This window comes from Xenopus laevis, chromosome 9_10L (assembly GCF_017654675.1).
Source record: "Xenopus laevis strain J_2021 chromosome 9_10L, Xenopus_laevis_v10.1, whole genome shotgun sequence".
Classification (NCBI taxonomy): domain Eukaryota; kingdom Metazoa; phylum Chordata; class Amphibia; order Anura; family Pipidae; genus Xenopus; species Xenopus laevis.
This window is the reverse complement of record NC_054387.1, coordinates 49,092,580-49,110,208: the sequence shown is the minus strand read 5'-3', so window position 1 is coordinate 49,110,208 and position 17,629 is coordinate 49,092,580. Positions and strand designations below refer to the sequence as shown.

The 17,629-nt window shown below is 39.7% G+C and overlaps 2 protein-coding genes across 8 annotated transcripts in view; one reads left to right on the top strand and one right to left on the bottom strand.

The window, feature by feature from the left end:
* Positions 1-782, bottom strand: part of ogfod3.L (2-oxoglutarate and iron-dependent oxygenase domain containing 3 L homeolog) — a 68,930-nt gene extending 68,148 nt beyond the window's left edge. For 2 of the 4 annotated variants that reach the window (XM_018233948.2, XM_041575445.1), the window contains exon 1: positions 649-782. In XM_018233948.2, the coding sequence (XP_018089437.1) occupies positions 649-722 (74 nt within the window). In that variant the 5' untranslated portion in view covers positions 723-782. 4 annotated transcript variants of the gene reach the window in all.
* On the top strand, positions 295-15,444 carry hexd.L (hexosaminidase D L homeolog). 4 transcript variants are annotated; one of them, XM_018234448.2, is made up of 13 exons: positions 295-458; positions 2,321-2,438; positions 3,781-3,890; positions 4,189-4,276; positions 4,685-4,849; positions 5,791-5,974; positions 6,061-6,132; positions 6,520-6,715; positions 9,760-9,842; positions 12,098-12,170; positions 12,671-12,772; positions 13,338-13,427; positions 14,432-14,566. In XM_018234448.2, the coding sequence occupies exons 1-13, from the start codon at positions 415-417 to the stop codon at positions 14,448-14,450; spliced, it is 1,344 nt and encodes a 447-aa protein (XP_018089937.1). In that variant the 5' UTR covers positions 295-414; the 3' UTR covers positions 14,451-14,566.
* Positions 15,445-17,629: the final 2,185 nt, after the last annotated feature.

Below are 17,629 nucleotides of genomic sequence, written 5' to 3'. Positions count from 1 at the left end.
TAAAAGGTATGCAAAAACCCCTCCTGGGTCTTTATATTGCTCACATGTCCCTGCCATTTAAAAAAAATCCCCTTATTGCCTCTAGCTTTACCTCATGTCTACACGCCCAGAACTCTTGTTCTTCTTAGGGTCTCTATTTCCCTATCATTGCCTCATTACCTGTCTCATTATTGTGAGGAGAACAGGTGAATTCCACCACCTGTGCACATTTTAGGTTCATATCCCATTGTGTGACCCTCTAATATTTCTCCGCCCTCCCCAGCGCTAGTTCCTTGCTCAGCCCCTCCCCAGCGCTAGTTCCTCGCTCAGTCCCTCCCCATCTTTGCTGTCCAGTCATTTTGGCTCTTCCCACGCGGTCCGAACGACCCCATCAGTCTTGGCCTCAAACCCCACAATTCTCACCATAAAACCCCCATGAGCCACAACAATGCGGTTCATTCCACCTCCACGTGTTACAGGTACGTAAAGTTTCATTCATTTCCTCATAATCCTCATTCTTCCGGGTCCCCCGTTTTCCTGACTGCTCACTGCTCCCATCTCTCTCCCGAGTCGCCCCCTAATGGTGGCAGGTACCCAGTCAACACGATGATTCTACCACCACTCCGACACCTCCCGCCATTTGCCCTCATACCCTAGGCGTTCACTTACCCTCCAGGCCGATCCCCCTGTTTGCCTGGCCTAGCCCACGGACCCGAGCCCCGCCGCCGGTGTCTGGTTGCCATGGCAACAATCGTGCTCAGTTCGGGGAGTTCCTGGTGGACGCGCGACGGAAATTGGATCGCTGGCAGTGGCAGGCGTGATCAAACGAGCGCCGAGCTGAAGCATGGACAGGTAGTAGCTCCGGGAGGGGTGGGGCATGGGCTGCGGAGAGACAGGCGATATCTCAGTTTCGGGACCTTATTGTGTTCCAAACTACACCCGAATTTATTCATCAATATGACGCCTCAGCCCCTATGTGACTGTATGTCCTTCCCCCCCCCCCCAGAACTGTATCTGTGTGCCCCACAAGCCCATTCCTATTTAATTCTTCACACCTTTATCAGGCCTGGACTGGGAGTCATAATAGGCCCTGCCATTCCAAGTACACAGAGGCCCAAACATAAATGGTAACTTTCTACAGAACCATACAGCAGCCCCTCTGGCATTTGCCACAAACCTCAGATTGCCAGTCAGGGCCTGCCCCTTGTAATAACTTCATCCGTCCCCATGAGCCCCACACAGGCCCAGACTGGCAATCAGTGGCTAATGCCAGAGGGGCTGCTATAAGGTGCCATAGAAAGTCGATATTTAGTGGGCTGTTTGGGCCTCTGTGTACCTTAAAATGCCAGGGCCTATTTTAATTCACAGACCAGACCGCAGAATTACACAACAATTATATTTCATAGGTTCCACAATAACAGTATAGTCATTCCATATCTTCCCCCCCCCCCATAAACCCTCTCTGCATGGTTCTGTTAAAGATCCTCCTGTCACTTGCTGCTCAATATCCCTGTCCATGCAACAAATGGAGTCACGGAATAACAATAGGCTAGCGTTGCCACCTGTTCGGTTTTGACCCGAACAGTTCGGTTATTATAAGGCCTGTTGGAGTCGGAACTTTCTGTTGGTTTTCAGCCTTATGAAACCCGAACAATAAGCCAATACATGAAAAGCATTTAAATACTAAGATACATACTAACCTTTTTTCTAAATTAGCTGTATTGCTGTATTTCAGAGCTTTCTGGATAACTGATTTCTGTATAATATATGTCATACCTGTAATTAAAGGATTGGGCTTAATCATCAAGCAGACTATAGCTAGAGATAGGGTTGCCGTGGTTTTTGAACAGGGCATCAAGATTGAGAATACTGGATAGAAATCCAGCCAGTTGCATCTAAGTGATGCAATAACCTTGCCCTGGTGTCAAAACTCCACCAACATCATTGTGCCCACCTCTGATGTCATCATGCCTGTTACTACATCACTGCCCCCACCCCCAATGTTATCTGCCCCCTCTGTTCGGGTTTAGCCATCAGTAAAGGTGCTGATTTTATTTTTATTACCAGCCAGGCCTGATACTTTGCCGGCCGGCTGGTAAAAATGATGGTTGATCCCAATGTTAATAGGGAAAAAAGATAAATATATAGGAAGGCCTGTATTTTTTTCCAGAAAAGGTGGCAACCCTAGGCCCCAGATGTTTGCTTCCAAACAGATAACTAGCTAATCGGTCGCTGAGTGCTAATAGGCTTTTATAACATTACCCCCTAAAAGTTACCTGACGCCTGAAAATGAAATTTCAACACTGACATGCCCCATTCCTCTGTTATTCTTTTGTTGCAGGCCAAGCACTAGCGAGGATGCCAGAAAGTTCCCAGGCCAGGCTATTCCAGCTTCCCCTTTGGTGCTCGTTCATTTAGACCTGAAAGGTGCTCCCCCAAAAGTCTCGTACTTGGCTCAGGTGAGTGAATCAAAGCCATAATCTTTCTGCTTTATTGCTGAAATATGTTACACTGGTTTTCTTCTATCTATGTACTGGGCAAAACCCAGAGGTTGCAGGGGTGTAATTTATATTTAACTTTACCTCTTTGCTGTCAGCGAATTTGTATGGTCATTATCAGTGGTCAGTGTCACTTCTTATTTCAGTCTGGGGAGGTAAAACAGATCACCACTTTCCACTAGAGTGAACTTGTACCACTCTCCATTCATTTCTATAGTATTTTCAAAGGCATATTTATCAAAGGGTGAATTTCACTTTCACCCATTGATAAATACTCTTCTAAAAATCCCATAGAAATGAATGGAGAGTGGCGGAATTTCACACTAGTGGACTGTGGTGATCTCTAACTTTACTCTTTGATAAATATGCCCCATAGACTTCATGTAATACAAATAATCCACATTTTAAAAAATGATTTTCTTTTTCCTCTGTAATAATAAAACAGTCCCTTGTACTTGATCAAAACCAAGATATAAATAATCCTTATTGGAATCAAAACCAGACTATTGGGTTTATTTAATGCTTACATGATTTTCAAGTAGACGTAAGGTATGAAGATCCAAATTAAGGAAAGATACTTTAATATTTAATTTATATTTAACTTTACCTCTTTGTTGTAAGCGAATTTGTACGGTCATTATCAGCGGTCGGTGTCACTTCTTGTTTCAGTCTGGGGAGGTAAAACAGATTTCCAGAATGCTCCAATATACGCCAATGTTGTGTCCAATTTTTAAACAAAATGGTTTTCAGATGAAAATGAAACTCTTATGTTTTTAGTCATTGCCCCTAAGGGAAGGACTTCACGATGCGTGAGGAGCCGACATGTTGCAATGCGACAAAACGCATGCAACGTGTTGGATGTTCTAAAGAAAAAGGAAGCGAAGGAGAAATCGCAGGTTCTCACGCATTGTGAAGTCCTACCCTAAATTTTAAAAACAAAATTTCTTTCTGTGTTGTTGCAAGAGAGTTCAAAGCTGTGATACTACCAATTTTTAGCATGCATTTGATTCCACCTCTGTTTCAGAGCAGGTCTGGGAGGGGAAAAATCATCCAAACCTAATCTGCTACTTTGTTAAACTTTAATTTTCCTTTAAAATCCTGCACTGAGGTAAACAGCTGTTTCCAACTGTTTCATTTTAGGCAAACACAAATCACGCCAGCCAGTTTGGTCCAAACTGGGCACAGTTTTGTCCAGTGTGCACTGAGCTTGGCTTTCTTAAGCAGGAAACCAAACTATATTGTTATCTAAGCCTGTAATAGGTCAATATAATCTTTTTACAAATTTGATGAATTCTCTTCCCAGGTCCTACCTCTCTTTTCAGCTCTGGGAGCAAAAGGGCTGCTTATAGAATATGAAGACACATTTCCTTACTATGGAGAGCTCTTACCTCTTAGGGCACCACACGCTTACAGGTAAATTGCTAGTATCAAAATGTTGCCCCGTAGTGATGTTTAATAACACTTAGAGGTAGATATATGTAGTCAAACATCATGGCTTTTTTAAACACATTTGTAAAAAAAACAAAAGAAGCCATTCATAAGTACTGAAATTGTTTAAGTGGTACAGTCTTTACCAATTATTTATCTGTTTACCTTTTATCTTGCTTCACTGCATACCACAATGTAAGAGGAGATAGAAGTGTGATAGTTCTTTTTTTTTTTTTAATTCATTTTATTTATTGTGTATCATTGGTATCTTCTGCCATTCCAGCCCTCAAGAAATCAGAGAGATATTGAGATTGGCACATTGCTTTAATTTAGAAGTCATTCCCCTGGTGCAAACATTTGGGCACATGGAGGTAAGAAGCTAGCGTCACCGGAAAGTCAACAAAAAAATAACTTTTGGAACATAAAATGTCAAATTCAGTCTGTTATTTTGGGCCAATGACCCCAGCAATGAGCAATTTGCAAGCTTTGTATTGATCTTAGATATCTTTCTAATTAGTCCCTCTGTAAATGGAACTCAGTAGACACAGCTGTATTTCCAGACTGAACAGAATACTGATATTATAGAACTACTGTATGTCAACACTGGTATTACCCTATTCTCTGCATTATTCTGCAGGAACATTTTATGGTATAATTTTAAAAATCAGCTTGTCATCAAATATCATTGGTTTCATTATACTGAAAGCTAATCTTAAGGGGGACTTCTCTTTATTTTCTCTGTTCCAAAGCTAAGTTTTGTTGGGGTTTTCTGCCTACAGTTCGTACTGAAGCACGGGGTATTCTCTCACCTGAGAGAGGTTGAGGGCTTTACAAACACCCTGAACCCACACAAAGAACAATCTCTGCAGCTGGTTCAAGCCATGATTGGCCAAGTGATGGAGTTACACCCTGATGCCCGCTGGCTGCACATTGGCTCTGATGAGGTAGTTTATAGGGCTCTTCTTTACAATGTTGGGCGTGGAATTTGAGATGCAGGCAAATCATTGTAATGCAGGAAGACTTGACATGTTGTTGTCAGGGGATGTGGGAGTGATAGTTCAACATTATTGGTTTGACTTCTATGATGTAAATACAAGGCTTATGTGATGTATAATTTTATAGTAATATACAGGTATGGGATCCATTATCTGGAAACCTGTTATCCAGAAAGCTCCAAATTACGGAAAGGCACTTTCCCATAGGGGTATATTTATCAAAGAGTGAAGATAAAGATCACCACAGTCCACTAGAGTGAAATTCTGCCACTCTCCATTCATTTCTATAGTATTTTTAAAGGCATATTTATCAAAGGGTGAATTTCACTTTCGCCCATTGATAAATACTCTAAAAATCCCATAGAAATGAATGGAGAGTGGCGGAATTTCACACTAGTGGACTGTGGTGATCTCTAACTTACTCTTTGATAAATTTGCTCCATAGACTTCATTTTATCCAAATAATCCACATTTTAAAAACTATTTTCTTTTTCCTCTGTAATAATAGAACAATCCCTTGTACTTGATCAAAACCAAGATATAATTAATCCTTATTGGAAGCAAAACAAGACTATTGGGTTTATTTAATCTCACATGATTTTCTTAAGGTGTGAAGATCCAAATTACGGAAAGATATTTTATCTGTAAACCCCCAGGTATGGGACATTCTGAATAACAGATCCCATACCTGTGTAACATTTAATGGCCAAAGGATTCACTCAGCCTAGCCTTAAAACAGTTCCTGCTAATTTCATCACAGGGTAGATATAATGATATATATTTCTTCTTGCCTTGTGGCTTGTAGGGTAGTACATAATTTCATTAGTTCCATTTGGTTTCATTGTACAGTATCGAGGATTTTCTCACAGTTAAATCATAATCATTTGTAGGTGTATTTCCTCGGAGAGGGCAGAGAGTCCAAGGAAATCATAGCCAATACCCAAATCACAGTACAGGAAATCTTTTTACACCATCTGAAGGCTGTGACTTCACACGTGGCCTCAGCTTACTCAGGGGTCCGACCCATAGCTTGGGATGACATGCTTCGTGATGCTAACGAACAAGTGCTGACAGGTCAGTACTCAGGATGCAGAATTGCAGGGATTTGCTTTTATAATGATATTTGTTTTTATAATGAAGTTTATATCTATTATTCATAGAGTCAGGTGTGACACATCTGTTGGAACTGATGATATGGGACTACAGTCCAGACCTGGACATTGACAAAAAAGGTAAGAATAGTAGATATCTTGTACAGGCATTTAAAAAGCTAGGAGAAAAAACTTCTTTGACCACCTTGGATTGTTCCACTGGATGTGTTTGATATAGGGACCATTGCTTTGGCTAGAACCATGGTTCACAGCTGTATTGTTGATAACATCCAACTTTCTGTATACCATTGCAGCTTCTGTGACCACCATAGTTATGATTTTATTTTTTTAGCTCTTCATGCTTTTTTCAATCAGGAAGTGGAGCAGAAGAACAGAGCTGAATATCAGTTAGTGCTTCAGCCTGCTTTACTTCTTGTTTATAGAGAGATGAACAGTCCCACCTTTATATTGTGCTTATCCAAAATAAATAAGTAAATAAACATTTCACCCTTCATTGTAATCTTAAAGTTGCTATGGTGGCTAAATACAAGCAGTGCGGTTTCCAGAAGTTATGGTTCGCAAGTGCTTTCAAGGGGGCCACTGGAGTCAAGGAACAGCTCACCAGTATCAATCATCACCTTGGAAACAACAACCAGTGGCTAAAAGTGGCAGCAAAGATACCACAGGAGTTGCTACAGGGAATAGCGCTAACAGGCTGGCAGAGGTAAGGGTATCTGGCTTCTAATTAACAACACAACCTGGTTATTCTTTATGTAAAAGTTAAAATACCTTAAATGTGTGTCTTTGTGGCCCTATTCAGTTAGTTCCTGCACTTGCATTCTTTCCCCTTCTCATCCATAGCAGTACTTTTGAGCGTAAGTAAAACTAGAAATTAGTTGTCTCGCAGCTCACTTTGTCAGTACAGACCCAATGGATTATTGTCTCTAAAACCCAATGGTGGGACAACATGAATCAATGAATGCATGGCAGTTCCCAGCATTTTGAAACCTGCTCGATTTCCATCTTAGCTTAGTGTGCACAAGATAAAATGCCTGGAGTTGTCTCTCTATTGACTCTGATAATAATTGTGTCTCTGCTGGCAAACTTGGAGTTGAGCAATTTATCAGAAATGCACTCCTGAATAATAATCTCCTGATCTGTAAATGCTCCAACATGGTTCAGATTATTACTTTTTAAGCCAATGAAGGTGCAATCCCAATGGTTTAACTGCCGGCCCACTAAGATGGAAAGTACACAGGTGGCAAAATGCTAGGAATTTCCCATTACTACAGGGGTCAAATTGCATTTCTTTATTCTTGTTTCTCTGCTTGGTATGTCCCAAAGAAGCAGTAAGAGTTGTTTAAAATGATCTAATTCACAAATGTTGAAGACAGCACCATTAAGGAATATATTTTTAAAAAAAAGATCTTTTCAGATCAAAGCCATGAGAAGCAAATAAAGGCTTTTTAAATATATTCCTTAATGGTGCTGTCTTCTATGTGATATCTGGAGTTGGTAAAAGTGGATGCACCTGTAATTATGGAAGTTGGTGAATGCTGGCTTCTTGTTTGTCTTTAAAATTATTTAATCCTACATTTCCATTGCAAAAGTGTGTACTGCATAATGCCCTAGATGTCTGTGTATGCGGAGTTGTACCTCAGTGTGTGCATAGCCACCTTACACTGTTTTGATATGAAGTAATATAACCTATAACCTAAGCACTATATGTGGCTTTACTTGCAGCCGGTTCCCATTGCCTCACTGTTGGAGTGAGAAATGTAGGTTTTCTGACCAAAAAGGCTCACTGTGCATATACAACATACAGTATGTTTGTCACTATATTGCAACCACATTTCTGCATATGAATAGTACGAATTTAAATGCAGCCCCCTTTCTGTGTGTCGTATGCATGTCTTGAATGTAGATATTCCTTTTCCATGTCAGTCCCCTTTCTAATGTATTTATATGGATATCTGCTTGCAGATTACTTTCAAGGTTACCACATCCCCCCCTTTATCTTATTCACCTGCGTACTCAGCTGTATTGTACATGCTTGATTCTCATAATGTTTATTGGTGTCTTTGTTTATACATATGAAATTATATCTTCACATTGCAATGAAAGTTCAGTACCATGTTTAACTGTGAGCCTAAGCTTTAACGCCCTGGAGTGTAGACTTGTAAAATAGTATATCAGACCATTACAAAATTCTATGGACTATACTGTATTAATGTAGTAACACCCAAATTTAAAGGACCATGGGAAAGGGGGCAACCCAGTAACAGAAACAACTTAAAAGGAAAACTAAACCCCCCAATGATTTAGGTCTTATAAAAATATATTGCATAGAACAGTTCATATGTAAAACCCTGTTTCTCCTAAATAAACCATTTTCATAAAAATTTGCTTTTTTTTGTAGTATGCGCCATTGGGTAATCATAAATAGAAAATTTCTATTTTAAAGGGATACTTTCATGGGAAACTGTGTTTTTTTCAAAAACACAGATAAAGGGGTGGTTCACCTTCAAACTAGTTGTTTTCAGATAGATCATCAGAAATAGAAAATAGAAAGTCATTGGAAAAAGTCTATGTGAGCTGTTTTTCTAATATTGAAGTGTGAAGTGTCATTTTTCACCTTCTGAAGCAGCTCTGGGAGGGGGGTCGCCGACCCTGTAAACTGTTCTAAATAGATACATTTGTTATCTTTGTCCCTGCTCAGCAGAATCTCTTGTTTTCATTACAGGCAGCTGTTAGACTTGATACAATAGTTGCTAATACTCCATATGCTGCTGAGAAATCAACTAAATGTTGCAAAATTGTAACAGTTTAGAGTGCACCTGAATTACTGAGCTGCTGGACTCAGACAGAAACTGGAACATTTAACTTTAAACTAAGATTTTGGAAAAACAGTAAAAAATAAATAATGGAAAGCAATCTAAAAACAACTGAATTGAAAAAAGTGTTTGGAAGAAAGTCATACTGATACCAAAAACCTACTTTTTAAAATATAATTGTACATTAAAAATTACCTATAGGTCATGTTGAAAGTTTTTTGCTGAGGTTTGTTTTTGTAAGTTGTTAGTTGACGTTTCTAAACCTGACTGTTTTGCCAACCTGACTGTCCCATCTCAGCCTGTCAGTTAAAGTTTCTAATGCTAACGGACTCCTGCTGCACAAATATGGCAGCCCCCTCATACAGGAACATGGGGCATCAGACAGGTAATGTAAAAGTACAGCACTCAGTAGTAAAATCCAGGTCCCACTGTGACACATTCAGTTACATTGAGTAGGAGAAACAACAGCCTGAAAGCAGTTCCATCCTAAAGTGTTGGCTTTTTCTGAAAGCACATGACCAGGCAAAATGACCTGAGATGGTGTCTACACCCCAATATTACAACTGAAAAAAATACACTTAGGAATTAGGGTTAGGAATTCAGTTTTACATAATAGAGTGAATTATTTGCAGTGTAAACAGTGTAATTTAGAAATAAAAACTACACCAGTTAGAGCAGCATTTTTTCTTGTCGGGTGATCTCTGAGGGAATAACAAAGACCATCACAAAATAGTGGCTCAATGAAAAAAGATGCAAACAGGCAATAGTTAGCGATGTGTGTGTTTCAGTTGGGTAAGATTCTTTAATAGGTCGCTTAATATAATATAAAATATCTGTTGGTTAGATATTCATATTGAGCGTATAGTTTTCCTTTAAGTATTAATTTACCTTTTATATCTGATTATTCTGTGCATTTTTACTTTTCTTCTTCCAGGTACGACCACTTCTCAGTTCTGTGTGAGCTTCTGCCTGTGGCTATTCCTTGTGTGGCCGTGTGCCTGCAGTTTCTGAAGCATGGTACAGTCTTTATCGTTTTGGTTTTTGGTGTAGGGGTGGCAGCTTGTGTTTGTAATCTGATCCCAGTCTGGGTAAATGCAAAAAAGTTTACATCATTATTTGGAATGAGCCAAGTTAGTGGTATAATGGGAGCCACTACCCCTTGTAGTGTACAGTGTAATAGTAGCCTATTTCCATCAGTGTACAGTTTTGGGATAGAAAGCATGAAGCACTTTTAACAAACTGTTATGACTGTCCGTGTCCAAATGAGACACAATGTGATACACTGACATGGACCTGGCGGTAAATGCATGTCTTTGAGCTTTAAAGGGACAGTACACTCACAGAGTTGAGGATATTTTTTTAGGCTTTTGGATCTTATTCAAAATTACTAAAGTTAATCCTAAGCAAGCATTTAACCATTTTCAGAACAGTGGAGCCTCTGTTTCCTGAATTTAATTATGTACTCAACAAAGGGATTAGTAAGGCTTTTCTCATTTATGCATAAACACAAATATGCAGTAAGACACAATGGGCAAAAGGCCCTTTCCCATTATGTCTTTCTAAACTTTATGAAATGAGTGAATATACAGGCCTTTTCTTTGTTTCGTTCCCAAACCGAAGGTTGCCCAAACCTGTAGCCGGACGGGTGGGGGAACCTGAAGTTAGTCCAGTGAATAGTTGGATATATGGATACCTTTAGAACCCTAGTAAGTAGTAAGTTTGTGAGGATTTCTTTTGTAAGGTAGCTCAAAGAAGTCTGAAAAAATTATTTAAAAGTGCTAATAGCACACCTTCTCAGCTTACCGCAGATGTGGTGCATTTTTCACCAAAATGACTTAACACAGTGATCTGAATGACCTTACAAAATCAATCTTAAAGGTTTTGTTCCCCTTTGTGTTAACTTTTAGTTTGCTGTAGATGGTGATATTCTGAGACAATTTGCAATTGGTTTTCATTTTTTATTATTTGTGGTTTTTGAGTTATTTAGCTTTTTATTCAGCAACTCTCCAGTTTGTAGTATCAGCAATCAGGTTGCTAGGGCCCAAATTACCCTAGCAATCATGGACTGATTTGAATAAGAGATCTGGATATGATTAGGTGAGGGTCTGAGAAAAAAAAAATATATAGTAAAAAAAGTGGCAATAACATTAAATTTGCATCCTTACAGAGCATTTATTTTTTAGATGGGGTCAGTGACCCCATTTGAAAGCTGGAAAGAGTCAGACAAAGAAGGCAAATAACTTAAAACTATAAAAAATAAATAATGAAGACCAATTGAAAAGTTGCTTAGAATTGGTCGTTCTATAACATACTAACACTTAATTCAAAGGTGAAAGAGCTTACAGGTTCCTGGACATCCTAATCCAGAGTGCTGCAGAGCAGTGGAGTTCGCCAGCACCATTCGCATTCTTTCAGTTCTCTTCGCCAACACGAAGCCTGCAGTTGCGGCTAGTCAGGAATCGCCTTCAACGTCACATGCTCCCGCAAGTTTAGTGTCAGCGATGAGACCAGAAGAGAATGCAAACTGGCAGAAGATGGTCTCCATCTAACTTGAACTCCCGCATGTTGGGCGCTAGTCCGGAAAGCATTGCAAGGACACAGTCGTCGTATAGAAAAAGCGGCTTTATTGGATCACACACAGTGGAATCTTGTAGTGCGTTGGATGTGCTGAACGCCTGACTTACACAGCACTTCCTCAGATTCCATTGCGTGTGATCCAATAAAGCTGCTTTTTCGACACGATGACTGTGTCCTTGCAATGCTTTCCGGACTAGCGCCCAAAATGTGGGAGTTCAAGTTAGACGGAGACTATACTGGCACGAAGTAGCTGGCGACTCGCGCAGGCAGCAGCGTACCGAGTGAGCTCTGATGCGGTCCGCATCATTATTGTTTATTTCTCTATGGCAGAAGATGGTACCTGGTAACTCCGCTGCACTGCTCTGCATTTTAGGCACAGGTTTCTTTTAAGGGGCACCTTTTTGACTAGTGCACAGTGCAGGGAGGGAGAGGGGGCAATGGCAGGCAGTTAAGCGGGGCCTGTTACTAGGGGTGTTTAGTTCTCCTTTAAGGTTTGTTGGGCAGTAGCAGAAATGTACATTATGAGTATAAAGACTAGCTCAATCTTTAATGATCAGGGTACTTTGTAGAGCTGGAAGCTTTAATTGCAATATGTGCCATATCTTTTCCAAATATCCTTCTTTTCTCACATTCTCCTGTTTTCTTCATCCAACACCCTGTCTCACATGCACCTCATCTCCATTTCTCTCAACCAGGTGAATATTCTGACCAGGTGATAGAGCAAGTCAAAAGCTTTCTGGGAATGACAGAACTGGAAAATTTGGGAAGGTGACCTTTAAACCATTTTATGGGGCTGTTTTTAAGAGTACCTATTGATTTATCTTGTGCCACCATCCTAAAGGGTATGACCTGTGATACAAGTGAAAATTCGGGGGAGATTAGTCGCCCAGCGACAAATCTCTTCTTCGGATGACAAATTTCCACAAACGCCTTCCCACCAGCAAGAATAGGAATCGCCAGCGGAATGGCATACATTTCCGAAGTCGCCCGAAGTTGCCTCACTAGGAAACTGGGCAACTTCAGAAATCTGAAGATATTCGTATGCCATCCTGCAATTCGTATACTTGCCGACGGGAAGGCATTTGGGGAAATTAGTCGCCAGTATTGTGGGTATTTACTAAGCACAAGCAATATGGCAGCTGCCACCTATATGGATACCCATTTGGTTATTTCCCCAGTTAGTGTCCCATTACAGTGATAACATTGCTGTTAGTTTTGGGAAGCAGTTGTTCTTGAAAAATGCGTAACGTGGGCTTTCTTACTGACAGCATCTCAAGTGGCTCATTCCCGGGCAACAAGGTCCTCTCCCTTGTCACTCAGCTCATCTGTAACTTAAGGCCAGAACTGAAGGAGTTACTGGAAGAGAACAAGTAAGTCTAGAGGACTATCTGTGTTCAGTATTGTGGGAAAAGCAAGTGGGGTAATTGCTTTACAGGGATCCTGTCAGGACTTGCCGATACATCACTTATGTGATCCTGTTTACGGTAATTTTCCACACAAGTTTAAATAGCGCTGTGTCTTCACTCTGACATCAGATGTTTATACTCCCGTCGCAGCCTTAAGCTGGCCGTACACGGGTAGATGTAAGCTGCAGCTTCAGGCCCTTTACACAGAGTCGGCAGCTTAGTTGCCAACGTATAGGCCCCTTGGAAATTCAGGCAGATATCTACTGAGCAGATTTAAAAATTATTTTGGGGCAAGAACCACATTGGCACGTTGATGATAATCTCTTAGATAACCTGCATTGGTGCCACCTATGATCATCCTGTTATGGCCCAACACATAGTTGGTCATATCAGGCAAAGATACACTCATACGGCAACCTCGCCAACCAAGCTGATCTTCACATGTATGGCCGGTTTATTTGATTCGGCCCTAGTCAAGGTTATATGCTCAATAGTCTTTTCCATTCTCTTTAAAACCATTTCATTTTAGGTTTGTTGGCGGCTGGTTTAGCCCATACCACAGGAGGACAAATGTAATTAACCCTGTAATGGTGCAGGAGATCCAGCCAGCCACCATGAGGTAGGAACCATGTCTGTCTTTATATGTATGTAGATAAATGAATGTTTTCAATCAAAGAAGAGCAGCACACTAGCCTGTCAATCAGTGGATTGTGAATGACCTGTATGTATTCAAGCAGCTTTCCATTATGCCCTGAGTAACTCAATTATGTACTAGACAGCCACATGCAACATGTCTTAACAATAGATGCTTAGGATGTTTTACTCATTTTTTTTTTTTTTACTCTTATTGCCTGTATTTATTCCATGCAAGCACAGGAGAAGCTAAAAGGGTTACTAGCCCCAATTCCCCTTGTTGTTGCTACTTTTTTGTGCTCGTCTTTCTATTTAGGCCTCTCCTATCCATATTAGTCTTTTATTCAAATCAATGCATAGTTGCTTGGGTAATTTGGACCCTAGCAACCACATTGCTAAAATTGCAGAAGAGCTGCTGAATAAAAAGCCAACTAACTCAGAAACCAAAAATAATAAAAAATGAAAACCAATTGCAAATTATCTCAGAATATAACTCGCTACATCATACTAAAAGATAACTGAAAGGTGAACAACTTCTTTAATGGTAAACTTGCAATTGATTTTTATTATTTGAGGTTTTTGAGTTATTTAGCAGCGGCCCTCCAATTTCAGCAATCTGGTTGCTAGAGTTCAAATTACCCTAGCAACCATGCATTGACTTGAATAAGAGACTGGAATATGAATAGGAGAGGGCCTGAATAGAAAGATGAGTAATAAAAAGTAGTAATAACAATAAATGTGTAGCCTTACAGAGCATTTGTTTTTAGACTGGGTCAGTGACCCCCATTTAAAACCTTGAAGGAGACAGAAGAAGAAGGCAAATCATTAATAAAAATAAATAAATAATGAGGACCAACTGAAAAGTTTCTTAGAATTGGCCATTGTATATATAACATACCAAAAGCTAACTTAAAGGTATGTTGTTTACATTTTGCCCTCTCTAGTAAATCATTTTTAGAGACATACCACCTTATTTCTTTTTGTACCCAGTCCTAGAATATGTATTTGATGCTCCTTTGTTGTACGTTGGCAGCCTCATGTCCCGATGGCAGACACTACACGAAGAACTGCAAAACGAGCTGCTGCAAATCTATCCCTCTAGCACGGTAGTAGAATGGATGGAGGTGAATGTCCTACCCTGGTACCTCCAGATTAAGAAACTGTGTGAAGATTTAAATGCTGCGCTGCAGAATCCCCTGTAGCATCCTTGCTTCATAATCACATAATGCCTTCTTATGTTAATTCCACGCTACATCCGATTGGGAGAGAAAAGGGCCGAGTCACATGACTTGTTAGGGGTTTCTTTGTATTTAAAATCAAGGCAACAAAGAGTAGCATAAATGAGGCCCTAAAGCCTTTGCACTAGTACCTGTAGCAGGAGGCCCATATGTTCTTCAGTCAAGCCCTCTCTTCCGGCATTTGCACTTTAATTCTATGTCCCTCTTCTGGTTTTATTTTATTTATATTGTATGCATGGATAACTTTATTTGTAAAGTGCTGTTAAGGAGCCGCAGTGCAGTGCAGTACAATATATAAAAGTACACAAATATTGTTGATTTTTAGTTAAAGTCCCCATTATAAACTGTGGATTACAATGTGAATGCTGTTATTGCTCAGCAATATGTCCAACTAGCTTTTTTTTTTTTCTTTTTCAAGATCTGAAATAATTTTATACTTTGTATATTTTGCGTTCCATAACGGACACTTTTGTGTTCAAGTAATGAACCAGCTTTTTATATGCTAAAACCCCTCTGTGGGTTGCAGTATCTTTGGTTTGAATTCTGAATGCCTCTTTTATTTTAATCACCTGCACGACATGAGTATTATATGCATTTTAAGAGGCCACAGGGACGACTCAAATACTTGTACAGACCTCATTGGGCGAAATACCCGATGAAGGCCTTCGTAGTGCTGAAACATAGTCACCGGAGTTTATAGCACTAGTTAAGGTTATGTATGATTTTTGTATGCTGTTGAATAAAGATTTATATTGTTGAATAAGACTGATGCCATTCAGTTAACATTCCTTGATTCTAAGCAACAAGTTGTCAAATGGATGGGATGATGACAAAATGACTGTTATTCTATTTTGGGCTCTGTGTGCTTTCATTTCATACACAAAAACATGGACTGATCTATCCCACTAGTTACTATACAACGTGTCAATTTAAAGGAGAAGGAAAGCTAGGGAGGCATTTTATTGCCAATAGATTAGCTGCAATAGTGCAAGCTAGAATGCTATATTTATTCTGTAGAATGTTTTACCATACCTGAGTAAAAAGCTCTAAAAACTCTCTGTTTGTTTAGGATAGGAGCTGCAGGATTAACATGGTGTGACATCACTTCCTGCCTGAGTCTCTCCCTGCTCTGGGCTCAGATTACAGTAGAGAAGGGAGGGGGGGGGAGAGGAGCAAACTGGGCATGCTCCTGCCCAGGGCAATGAGGTTTAAGCTGAAGGCAGGAAGTCTGATACAGAAGCCCATGTGTACACAATAGAAGGAAAGAAATGCAGTGTTTCTTTTGACAGGGGATTCAGAGCAGCACTACTTTGGGGGTTTACTGGTGTATTTAGATGGACCTTTCTGATAAGGCTTACTTAGTTTTAACCTTTCCTTCTCCTTTAAAGGGGCAGTATAACCCCCCAGAAGTGTAATGAATAAGGCTTGTGTCAAACATAGCTTTTGCATATTGTTTTAATCTGTAGTTTCTGATTTTGGTAGATAGATAATTAGATTACACATGTATATCCCTCTCCTTGCAACCTTTGCTGTGACTGTTTTGTTAGCCGGAGTACATTATGCAGAGGGATTATCTTTACACTAGGAATCATATCAGCCTTGCAAGGACCAAATATGGACAAGCTTCAGTTTCCCCGATTAGGTCAAGATATAACAAAAATCCTAGATTTTTTTTGTGATTAATACAATAGCATGTCTGTCCAGCACAAGAGATTGAAATTAAAGGGCCATTAAATTAAATAATATATTTTATTTTCGCTAAAATGATTGCCCCCCCTCTCCCCTATTGAAAAAAACTTGCAAAGTAGCATTTTAAACCATTTTATTCATTGTATAAAAACAGCTACATTTTATGTAAATAATATTTCAAGTAACTTAAAAAGAGGTGAATCTATCAACAGGTAGTTCAGTAACCCATAGCAACCAAAATGCTGTTTATTAATACAAGAATAAAGGAACCTGCTGGTTGGTTGCTCTTGGACTAGGGCAGACTTTACTCCTGTTCTATATATTCCCCAAAGCCGTGGAACAAGTGAATCATAAATACATATTTAAAAACAGTTTAAAACATTAAAAAAGGCACACATTGCAGTATACATCAGAATGATTTGGCCCTCAAAAACATACAGCAAAGGTTCAGAATACACTACCCACATGGAAACTCTGAATTAAGGCAAAGTTTAAGGGAAGACTTCCAGGATACTTGTGCAGAGAAAGTACAATGGCAATGGGAGTCTTAGCACTGGCATTGGATAAAGCCAATGTCTATACAAATAAGTGAGGTGAGTTGTAGTTTAACAAGAATTAGAGTGCCTTGTCTCTGGGTCTCTTGATTTCCAAACACTTAGGGGCAGATTTATCAAAGGTCGAATTTCAAAGTGATAAATAATATATATCGCAGTCAAAGTATTTTTCACCGAATTTGGCCATCGAAGTATCAAAGTAAAATCGTTCGATCGAAGTCGTAGTATCCTATTCGATGGTCGAAGTATCCAAAAAATTACTTCGAATTTTTTTACCTTGAAAATTCCCTCAAATTCACTTTGACCCTTGATAAATCTGCCCCTAAATTTCAAATGTGCAAATACCCCTTTTTGCTGCATGAAATACAGTAAACGTACGTGGAAATACTTAGTTTATGGGGGTAAGGAATGGAATATTTTATTTTATCCAATGGGAATGATAATGTTCCTATGATTGGGGAAACGTATTGATATTTGCCCACTGCAAGTTTCCTCTGTCACATACAGTGTCACTCCTATTCTCATACTCAAAAGGGCAAATCTCTCAAGAACTACATTCCAAGTACACAGGTATGGCTATTATCTATATAATATTAACAGTACCGAAGTATAATAGGTAGTTAAGAAGGCAGGAATTGGATTCCAACTTCCCGTACCATGGCCATAAGCCACTGAAAAAGAACAGGGTTTAGTACACATGAAGAAAA

Excerpts from the sequence above, each read along its gene's own strand:
- hexd.L (XM_018234445.2), top strand. The coding sequence starts at position 415 with ATGAGCCACAACAATGCGGTTCATTCCACCTCCACGTGTTACAG. Across the intron at positions 6,716-9,759 it reads GCGCTAACAGGCTGGCAGAG|GTACGACCACTTCTCAGTTC; the intron begins GTAAGGGTATCT and ends TTCTTCTTCCAG. Across the intron at positions 12,171-12,670 it reads GAACTGGAAAATTTGGGAAG|CATCTCAAGTGGCTCATTCC; the intron begins GTGACCTTTAAA and ends TCTTACTGACAG.